This window comes from Rhincodon typus, chromosome 31 (assembly GCF_021869965.1).
Source record: "Rhincodon typus isolate 14 chromosome 31, sRhiTyp1.1, whole genome shotgun sequence".
Lineage (NCBI taxonomy): Eukaryota > Metazoa > Chordata > Chondrichthyes > Orectolobiformes > Rhincodontidae > Rhincodon > Rhincodon typus.
The window spans coordinates 5,715,107-5,727,013 of NC_063362.1; the positions used below are offsets into that span (position 1 = coordinate 5,715,107).

The 11,907-nt window shown below is 43.1% G+C and overlaps 1 protein-coding gene across 1 annotated transcript in view; it reads right to left on the reverse strand.

The window, feature by feature from the left end:
* Positions 1 to 11,907, reverse strand: part of LOC109920091 (transmembrane protein 201-like) — a 39,528-nt gene that overhangs the window by 27,113 nt on the left and 508 nt on the right. Inside the window, exon 2 of the mRNA XM_020520120.2 lies at positions 8,884 to 8,955. Within this exon, the coding sequence (XP_020375709.2) occupies positions 8,884 to 8,955 (72 nt within the window). The remainder of the gene's footprint in view (positions 1 to 8,883; positions 8,956 to 11,907) is intronic.

Here is an 11,907-nt window from a genome sequence, read left to right on the forward strand (position 1 = left end):
AAAGGGTCCCGACCCGAAACGTCAGCTTTCCTGCTCCTCTGATGCTGCCTGGCCTGCCGTGTTCCACCAGCTTCACACTGTGTTATCTCAGACTCCAGCATCGGCAGTTCTTACTATCTCTTATGAAATATGGCTTTGTCGAGGACCTTTGATCGCACTGGTACACACAGTTTGGACGTCCCTAGGTCAAAGTTGGTAACCAGGAGGCTCGGAGATGTCAAACACAAACACGGATGGAGTTGTTGACTGATTTTCGTGCAAACGTTTTGTCTCCCTTCTAGGTGACATCTTCAGTGTTGTGTAGCCTCCATTGAGGCACTGTTGTTCTGTCCCTCTCTGAATTTATATGTCCGGTCTGTCAGTCTTGTTTCTGGTTTTGTACCATAGTGGTACGTAGATGGGATCTATTTCAACATGTTTGTTAATTGCATCGGTGGCTGAAAACCAGGCCTCCAGGAATTCTCATGCTTGTCTTGCTTGTCCTAGTACTGTAACTTTGTCCCAGTTGTTCTTCTAGGTCAGAAGGTTATGATAAATTCAGAGCAGGACAGAACAACAGCGCTTCAACAGAGGCTACACAGCACTGATGATGTCACCTAGAAGGGAGAGAAATGCTTGCACTAAAACCAGTCAGCTCGGCGAACCAACCAACAGCTCCAACCGCAACCCGAGCTACAGATCTTTGTTAAAACATTAAACAAACACAGATGTCTACTATTTCCTCTTGTTCAGGGAGAAAAGCAACTATTAGCTATTTGGGGAAACAAGAAAAATAGACTCAACATGTCAGTTTGACCAGGTTACAAGTTAGCAGCCAACTCTTCAACAACTTCAAAACCATGCTTGAAGTTTATCAGTTTCTTGCAACAACAGGGTAATCTGTAAATTGACACACAGGTTCTGATATTAAAGCAGGCTGATGATTCATTTTGCAAACCTACTAGTTTTGTTTAAAGATAATTGGAACTGATGTAAATATCATATCCGTGAGAACATCCCATCACTCACTCATTCTAAGTTGCTGTGTGTGGGATTATAATGAGCCTGTGTAAGTTGCACACATTGGCCAATGGGAATACTGAAATGCCACTCGGGGCCAGGAAGGTGCAATGATACCGGGAGTGATCAGCATCAATGTCAATCACAAGTTTTTGGGAGGTCATTTCTAAATGTGCTCGTGAAAATGTATAATGGAAATATACAAAGTCTGACTTGAAATTGCGATTGAATTTGACTAGCACACCCTGATCTGGATATCTTTCACATTGCTCCATTTGAAGACTCCACCGGCTGTGGATTTCCATCCAATATTACCATTTCCCCCATTACCTCAGGAGGGTGTAATTACTCACTCTCTCAGCCATTGCTCAAGGGAGTGAGACAACTCTCAAGGCTCAAAGAAAGATCAGAGTGCGAAAGGTTTGGAAATACTTCGGACCCAACTGATGTTATTACAGGACAAGTGACATCCCAGATTGAAATGTGGCTTGATTGATCATGTTTATTTTTCCTCAATTTAAAGAGGTAGTCTTTCACTGAAAAACAAGCATGCAATGCTGTAGATTTTGTTTAAACAACAACACAAAAGTTTATGATGCAAAATATAAAACAAAATAAACCAAGCTATTTACGTAAAACAAAATTTAAAAGATTTCAAAGCATTCACTAAAACTACAATATTCCATTTCTCTCAACAGTTTCCCTTTACAGCACTCAAACACCAGAGAGAATTCCCTTTGGTATCATATCTCTAGGTGTGACTTAACTGTTGCTTTCAAATCTTGGTCTTGACAGTTTGATAGCCTCTTCCTCAAGTATTCACACAACGGAGTTTAGATTTTCTCAGTTTCAAATAACACCTTAAAGGTCTTAAACAAATACTCACAAACTAAAAATCCATACACTGAGCTAACTCATTGCCTAACTTTTCTGTACTGACTCTTTTTCTCCAAGAGAAACTGTTTCACATCACTAATTTCAACTAGGACCACAGCTATGGGGAAAGGGCAGTAAAGTGGAGTTCAGGATTATCCATTCAACCATGATCTCAGAATGGCAGAGCAAGCTCAATGGACAGATATGTCTTAAGAGTCTTTATATGAAATTTCATCATCTTCAGCAGTCTCCAAGGATGAAGAATAACTTGCTTCCATTTAGGTTTGATTGGCTAAGTTAGATAAAATGCCAAATATGTGAGCTGGAGACTCTGCCACATGCAGGGCAGATGGTCCTTGCATGGTTGGGCGGATGAGGTGGTTGTAATATTTCCAACACTTCAACTTCAGCTCTGCACGCTTCTGAAGAAGTGTCTCGATTTGCTCCTTTGCTTCCTGAATGAATCTTTCCCATTTTGATTGGTCACTTGACAAGGACTCCCATGAGTCACGGGGATGTTTGATCTCTTCAAAGAGATTTTGAGGACATCCCTAAGGTGCAACAAGTGTCCTGCTTTGACCAAGCTGCAAATTGACTAGCCTAGTGTCAAAGACATGCTCCACTCAGTGGAATTCGTTTAGAGAGTATTAGAGCCTTGGTGCTGGCCAAGTTGGCTGGTCAGAATTTGTTGCTGTTGGACTGCTTTCCTTACCGCTGAATCTGGAGGGTTGTGTGATGGCACTGCGGGTGGTAATTCTCCAGGGCTTTGAGGTGACTGTTGTGGCACATTCAAATTTCTGAGTATAAGAGTGTGGGGAATCACTGCTGCCCAGCAAACCATGACCTTAACCTCACGTTCAAGATCCTGGCTCTCCAGTATTCTCTTCCTCTGTTGGTTAAACTGGAGACAACGATGAAATCCATCAGCTACGTCTAGCCTTGTCAAGTAGAGGTTCACATTTTCCACAAAGTTTCATGTTTTAACACCATCTCACACCTTTCCCTCTCACATTTGACTTTGACATAATGTCAAGAGTTTATTTTGGTGAGCAGGATTTATCCAATTGTACAAGTTGTCACTCCAGATTGAAATGAGGAGGAAGGGACTGATGTTACCTGGGACTGAATGCACAATAAAAGGTTCACATCTCTCTGCTGCATCAATAGAAACCAGCAATCACACAGAGTGGCATTGGTTACATTTTCTCTACAGTGTTATTGAGGTATGTCAATTCTTTTTCCATTTCTTCAACCTCGAGGATGCAAACAATATAGGGACAGTGCCCATGATTTCAATCTTTTGTTACTACTACGTTCAAACCCTCACAGTTCAACCCTCAATGCGCAAGTTAAGGGTGTTGCTCAAATAACCCAAGTGACAGTGGTGAAAGAAAAGACTGAGGTGGATTCAAGAAACACAGTACCTCAACGATGTTTTCTAGACTTTGAGAACAGTCTGAGCAACTCTGGTCTTTCAGGTCCTTTAGGTGATATTTTCATGTAAGTAAAGTGTACGACAGAAATGCAACAAAGCTTTAGTATATATCCCACCCCAGCCTTGTCTAGTCCCAGACCCCGACCACCTTTAGAAAAAATATTTGCATCAAGCATCTGCCTGCCAATTAAATGAGGCCCAAACGTCACGTGCAATCGAGTTCCTATGTTAAGGATTAAGTATCGTTGAACAAAAGACACTATCAAAATTTATCATCTTGCACTCATCAATACAATTTGCAAGAATTTCCAATTCAAGGGCACACCAACAATTTTCAGAGATTCTCAAGTTCTGTCCTACCAAATGATTATCGTTAAAGGGCAATTAGTGGAGACCACTGAATCACAGAATGGTTATAGCACTGAGGGAGGCCATTCAGCCCATTACACCCCTCTAACTTTCAGTAAGAGCAACTCACTTAGACCCATCCATAGGCTTGGTTTTCCCTGCATCCCTGAACATTTTGGCTCTCCAGGTAGCTAACTAATTTGAAAACCTGAACCGAATCTGCCTCCAGCACACTCCCAGATAGTTTTCCCCCCCCCAAATTCTAGACACTCACTGTGTAAAAATGTTACTTTTTTGGTCATCCCTGTTTCTTTTGACAAGATGATGGAGGTGATGCTCAAACTGGGACTTCGGAAATACTTTGTTTAAAAAACAAAAATCCTCTTCAATGCTCAAAGTGCGTTGGTAATGAAAAAAGGAGGTTGAGAGACAGAAAATAATATGACCAAAATTCTAATGGGCTCATTTTCATTTTGTTCCCTCCTTTTATAATGTGTTCTCTTCAAAACTGCTCCTGTCAAATTTTTTTTTATAGAATCCCGACAGTGTGGAAACAGCCATTCGGCCCATCGAGGCCACACCAACTCTGAAGAGCATCCCACCCAGATTCACTCCCCCACCCTAACCCTGTAACCCTGCACTTCCCATGGCTAGCCCACCTAGCCTGCACATCCCTGAACACTATGGGCAATTTAGCACGGCCAATCCACCTAACCTTCACATCTTTGAACTGTGGGAGGAAACTGGAGCACCCGGAGGAAACCCATGCAGACACGGGGAGAACATGCAAATCCACATAGACAGTCGACTGAGGGTGGAATTGAACACATATTGCTGGCGCCGTGAGGCAGCAGTGTTAACCACTGAGCCACTGTGCCGTGGTAAATCATAGAATCCCTACAGTGTGGAAACAGGCCATTTGGCCCATTGAGTCCACATCGACCCTTCAAAGAGCATCGCACCCAGACCTACCCCAATCTTGTATTTCCCATGCCTAACCCAACTAGCCTGCACATCGCTGGGCACTGTGGCAATTTCCCATGGCCAATCCACCCTAACCTACACATCCTTGGACTGTGGGAGGTAACTGGAGCACCCGGAGGAAACCCACGCCGACACGGGGAGAATGTGCAAACTCCACACAGACAGTTGCCTGAGAGTGGAATTAAACCTGGGTCCCTGGCACTGTGAGGCAGCAGTGCTAACCACTGCGCTAACATGCTGCTCTCAAATACTAAATGCTTGCAAATACAAACACTAAAATACCAATACTTGCTTTACAATGACATAGCAAAGGTCACTAGACTGGTTCCCACGATACAGGGATTGTCACTTGAGGAGCAATTGAGTGGATGAGGCCTATATTTTCTACAGTTTACAAGAATGAGGGGTAATTACATTGAAACATATAAAATTCTTAATGAACTTGGCAGGGTAAATACTGGGATAACTGTTCCCCTGGCAAAGTTCCTTTCTTCAAACGGTCATGGAACTTTGGAATTCTCTACCCAACAGAGTTGGATCAATCATGGGCAAGTCCAAACCAGAGTTTGGGTATAAAAAGGAACTTAAAAATCGGATAGTACAGGAAGGTGCAGCTGAGGTAAGAAATCAGCCATGATCTTAGAGTCATAGAGCTGTACAGCATGGAAGCAGACCCTTCAGTCCAACTTGTCCATGCCGACCAGATATCCTAAATAAATTTTGTCCCATTTGACAGCATTTAGCCCATATCCCTCTAAACCCTTCCCATCCAGATGCCTTTTAAATGTTGTAATTGTACCAGCTTCCACCACTTCCTCTGGCGGCTCATTCCATACACGTACCACTCTCTGCGTGAAAAAGTTGCACCTCAGGTCCCTTTTAAATCTTTCCCCTCTCACCTTAAACCTATGGCTTCTAGTTTTGGACTCCCCACCCTAAGAGAAAGACCTTAGTTATTCACCCTATCCATGCGCCTCATGATTTTATAAACTTCTATAAGGTCACCCCTCAGCCTCTAATACTCCAGGGAAAATAGCCCCAACCTATTCAGCCTCTCCCTATAGCTCAAACCCTGCAACCCTGGCAACATCCTTGTAAATCTTTTCTCAACCCTTTCAAGTTTCACAACATCATTCCTATACCAGGGAGACCAGACCTGCACGCAGTATTCCAAAATTGGACTAACCAATGTTCTATACAGCTGCAACATGATCTCCCAACTCCTATACTCAATGCACTCACTTATAAAGGCAAGTGTACCAAACACCTTCTTCACTATCCTATTTACCAGTAACTCCACTTTCAAAGAACTATGAACCTGCACTCCAAGGTCGCTTTGTTCAGCAACACTCCCCAGGACCTTACCATTGAGTGTATAAGTCCTGCTCTGCTTTTCCTTTCTGAAATGCAGCACCTCACATTTATTTAAATTAAACTCCATCTGCCACGCTTCGGCCCATTGGCCCATCTGATCAAGGTCCCATTGTACTCTAAGGTAACCTTCCTTGTTGTCCACTAAACCTCCAATTTTAGTGTCATCTGCAAACTTACTAACCATACCTCCTATGCTCACATCCAAATCATTTCTATAAATGATGAAGAGCAGTGCACCCAGCACTGATCCTTGTGACACACCTCTGTTCACAGGCCTCCAGTCTGAAAAAGCAACCCTCCACCACCACCCTCTGTCTTCTATCTTTTTGAGCCAGTTCTGTATCCAAATGGCTAGTTCTTCCTGTATTCCATGGGATCTAACCTTGCTAACCAGTCTACCATGAGGAACCTTGTCAAACGCCTCACTGAAATCCAGAGAGATCATGTCCAACGCTCTGCCCTCATCACTCCTCTTTGTTACTTCTTCAAAAACCTCAATCAAGTTAGTGAGACATGACTTCCCACGCACAAAGCCATGTTGACTATCCCTTCTGATTCTAAATCTGCAACAGCATTTTCAACAGCGTTATATTTAATGAACGAACATGCATTTATACAAGAAAAGAAACACGATGTGCTGGAACAAACAGCTTTGCCTGGACTGCTTAGGGATTCCAGTGCTTTAATTCAGATATCTGGTATCCACAATGTTTTGCTTTTGCAATTATATAATGTATTTCACATCCTTTAGACATTCCAAAGTAAATTGAGTGCAGTTATTGTTGGCTTGTAGAGAAATATAGCAGCGTATTTAGGCACCTCATGGTTACAAAACAGAAAATGAGACCAATTAAGCTGTAACAATAATGCAGTGATTGAGGGATGAATATTAGCCAGGGTGCGGTAACATCATCATCTTTCAATAATGCCTAGACAGCTTTGAAGTTTGCCTTATCAGAGAGACAAAGCCTCTAACCCCACATTCAAAAAGACCGCTGTTCTAAAAACATAGCCCATCTGTAGTACTATACTGAAATGTCAACCTACATGGTGCGTGCACACTGGTGTGCTGGTGCATGCGTTCACGCGTTGGTTGGTGTGTCTGTGTGCTTGTATGTGCGCACGTGTGTGCATATGCTGGTGTGCACGTGCTAGTGTGCGTGCTTATGCATGCAGGTGCATGTGTGCACATGTGCACGCATGCATGTGTGCTGGTGTGTGCGTGTGCGTGCGCGTGCCAGTGCATGCGCTTGTGTGCATTTACATGCTGGTGTATCAGTGTGCGTGCGTGCGCAAGTGCATGTGTTTACGTGCTGGTATGTGCATGTGCACGCACACGTATGCCTGCTGGTGTGTGTGTGCGCGCGAGTGCATGTGCTTGTGTGTGTGTGTGTGTGTGTTTTTACGTGCTGGTGAGTGCGCGTGTCCATCCTGCTGCATGTGGGGTATGGGGCACACACACAAAATGTGCACCTTAAAAGCAAGTGCAGCATCAAGCCAAAGCGTGTCTGCACAAGAACACTAACAACAGGAGTAGGCCATTCACTGTGGTCATGGCTGACTTTTGGCTTCAGCCCATTGTTCACTCAATTCCTTCAGAAACCACACATCTGTCTATCCCAGCCTTAAGGACATTCAAAAACAGAGACTCTACAATTCTCCAGGATAGATAACTCCAAACATTTCACAATCCTATGAATGAACAAATTTCTCCTGAACTCAGTCCTAAAAGATCAGCCCTTAGCCCAAGACAGTGTTCTCACATAGTTTAGCTTTTCTGTGCAGCAGAAATGATCTCTGAGCATCTTCCTTCAGAATCTTGTCCGCTGTATTGAGATCATCTCTCGTTCTTCAAAACTCCAGATAAGATTGACCTATTTGTTTTAGCCTCCGAATTCTTCATTCCACTGAATGTTGAGACAGAGGGTGCATGGAATTTCTGCATTATGTTACGGGGTGAGAATTGCTTTGATATTACTGCTGTTTCAGTTATAAAAACTAAGGGGGGGGGATACATTACTATCACACCACGATAATGGAGTCTATGTTTGGTAATGTAAACATATTCAGCTGGCTCAGGGAAAACATTCTTCCCAGTGTAAATGAATGCTGCTGCATAGGCCAGGACTTTGTTGTCAAAATCTTGAACTCCCCGACTCTGATTTATGACATGCTGAGGAGATGAAGCATTTACTTAACCATGATGTAAATCTGCAAACATTATCACCGTAAAAAAATCCCTCTACTGTCACTCCAAAGGAACCAGGGATTGTACCCAGCCCCTTGCTCTTCAATGCATTTCCACTTTCGTCTTCATTCTTCAGCCAATAAAATCTATCAATCTCAGATTTGTAATCGATCTAGTGGCAACTGTGTACCAGCCTTTGAGTACAGAAGTGTTTCTGAATTTCACTCCTAAAAGGTCTACCTCCAATTTTCAGACTAAACCCTCAGCCAGCAGGAATAGTTTCTCCCAATTTACCCTGTTTCTTATATCCTGAAAACTTCAATCAAATCACCCATTAACCTCAGGACTGTAATTTAACTCGTTACTTAACCTCTGCAGACTACTCCCAGCAAAGTCACCAATAGTCCCAGAGGACCATGGGGCTGCTCTCCCATTAGAGAGAGACAGATAACTGCTGGTGGTTTAACCTGAGGGTCACCATACCTCAGGGTGAGGGGAGAGGTGGAGGAGGGGGGTCCTGGATGGTAACCTCAGCCAGTGTGGGAATCGGACCCATACTGTTGGCGTCACATTGCAAACCAGTTGTCCAGCCAACTGAGCCAGTAGTGTAACTGTCTTTTCTCTCACATAGACATACAACAACTCAAAAGCTTTTTTTTTGCATTACAAATAAACCTACCAGAAGGAGGTGAATCCTTGGAGATAGCTGTTTGGGATGGTGGCCGACTCCCACTGAACAAATAGCCTGAATCTGTTAAAGATACGAACATAAAGTTTAGATCCCAACCATTGGAGTTAACTCGAAACACTCAATGATTCTGACTGCTTAAAATGTTTAGACATTGAATTATTGCGAAATTTGTTATCTCAATAGCAGAGGCGAAATAAAATTAATTACTTCAAAATTCAGTTGGCCCACAATAATCTGCATCAATTCTAGACACGATCATCTCAAATGGTTCACAGAGGAACCGGTACATTAGCAGGCAGATAGAGCTTTGTCAAGTTAGCACGCTGGTACGTGAATGGTTGAGGAGAGTGGTAAAGATGGCAATTCATCCAACAAGTGAGGAGGTGTCAAATAACTGGAGTATTCTCGTACTACTCACTGCATAAGTACTGTCCATGGGAAATAAAACCATGCCAGGAGCATTCTATTTATCTCACATTACAATATGCCAACAGTAATTTTATTACTTCAGGGATTATAGTGTGGACTTTTGTTCACAGAATTTGAGAATGATACATCACAGGAAGTGGCCATTCGGTCCATTACGAACGTGCTAGCTCTTTGATACAACCATCCAGTTAGTCTGACTCCTTTGTTCTTTCCCGCTAAAGATGTTTCCCTTCAAAGATTCATCTCATTCTCTTTTGCATGTGACTATTAAGTCTCCTTTTAGACAATATATTCCAAATCATAACAGCTTGCTGCATAAACAAAAAGACGTTTCTTTGTGTCACTTTTTTTGCCAACCAACTTAAATCTATGTCCTCTGGGTACCGACCCTTCCTCCAACGGGAACGATTTGTGCATAACTACTCCATCAAAATTATTCTTGACATTGAACACCTCAGTCAAGTTTTCTCTTAATCTTCCCTGCTTTAAGGAAAGCAGCTCCATTTCTCCAATCATCTTGAAAATATTTGAGTACATCTTTTCTGCTCTCTGTAAGGGTTTGACATCCTGCCTAAAGACTGGTGTCCAGAATTGAACACAACACTCTTGCTGTGGCCTATTCAGTGTTTTAAAAATAGCAATAAAGTTCTGCCAAACTTTTATGTATTAGTCATCTATCATTGAAGTCATGGACTGAACATGCTTTAACAGAAAAGAACACATTTTCATTGATATCAGCCAAGCTCCTGAGCATAAGCTAAGATTGTGACCATTGGAGACAACCTGATACTTAATGAACAGGATACATCAGAAGATTTTATTCTCTCAAAAAGATTGCTTGTATCTAGCAAATTTAACATAGAAGGAATATTAAACCAGTGGCTAGCACTGCTACCTCACAGTACCAGGGACCTGGGTTTGATTCCAGCCTCGGGCGACTGTCTGTGTGGTGTGTGCAAGTTCTCCTCGTGTCTGTGTGGGTTTCCTCCAGGTGCTCCAGTTTCCTCCCACAGTACAACGATGTGCAGGTTAGGGTGGATTGGCAACGCTAAATTGCCCATAGCGTCCGGGGTTGGATAGGATAGGTGAATTAGGGACACGGTGGGGGTTTGGGTCTGGATGGGATGCTCTTTGGAGAATTAGTGTGGCCTTGATGGGCCGAAAGGCCTGCTTCCGCACTGGAGGGATTCTACGATTAATTCCCAGCTAGAATCCCTGTTACTACCCTTCTTCATAAAATACACTTAGCACTCTGTTTGTACCCACTCCCCCCCCCCCCCCCCCCCCCCCCAAAAAAGATCCTGTCACTCCTCCCTAAGACAGGACACTCTTCAGGGTGTTGAAAATTGATTAATCTTGGCATTCCTGCATTGAAACATGAGAAAATTAGAGCTAGTAGCCATTCAGCCCCTCGAGCCTGCTGCAGCATTTAACATGATCATGACTGATCTTATCTTGGCCTCAGCTCCACTTTCCTGCCCGCTCTCCATAGCCCTTCAACCCATTATTTATTAACGATCTGTCTATCTCCTCCTTAAATTTACTGAATGCCCCAGCATCCTCCGTGCTCTGAGGGGATGAATTCCACAGATTCTGCCTTTGAGAGAAGTAATTCCTCCTCATCTCTGTTTTAAATCTGCTGCTCCGTATCCTAAAACTGTGACCTCTCCTTCTAGATGGCCCCACATGAGGAAATATCCTCTCTACATCTACTTTGTCAGTCCCTTTTAGCATCTCCTATACCTCAGTTAGATCTCCTCTCATTCTTCTAAACTGCAGGAAGTACAGGCCTAAACTGCCCAACCTCTCTCCATAAGACAAACCTTACACCTCTGGAGTCAATCTCGTGAACCTCCCTTGAACCATCTCAAATGCAACTACATCCCTCCTCAAGTAAGGGGATCAAATTGAATACAATACTCCAGGTGCAGCCTCACTAATGCATTGTACAGCTCCAGCAACACTCCCTACTTTTGCACTCTATTCCCTTAGTGATAAATGTCAAATTAGGGCAGGGAGATTTAAGTTTCATCCCAATTTTAGTTATGGATACTGCAGAACCCAGACGCTGCCTTTGCATGTTATTATAAGGAGCAAATGAGAATCACGACGCAGATGCACAAAGTTTGGTTACGAGTTCACAGAATACGATTAAGAACGGGTAGATGGGCTATCATTTCCAACATTCATAGGCCCATTTTCAAGCCAGAAAGTATAAATTCCACAGTTAGCAAAACGAGAGAGAAACAAAAAAGAAAAAAGTAAATCAATGCAGTTTAAATTTATTTCAAAGTTGTTTAACTCAAAGAGCATCCTCGAAGTATCGAAGATGGCGGCAGAGTAGGGATTCTGAGCTGGAGCTCCTCTGCTCCATCCATTTCTTTTCTTCTTTTTTACTCTTTTCATGTTTTGTTTACCTTACTACTTACCTCCTGTCCTCTGATGACATTGGTGGCAGTGAGTCAAGCCAGCACGGACTGAAAGAACTCCTGGCCCTGAGGTAAAGCCCAGGTGGACCTGTGTTGGAGCCCAGCATGAACTCATCTGCTTCTTTTTCCCTCTCTTTCTCTGCGTTAGGACTGT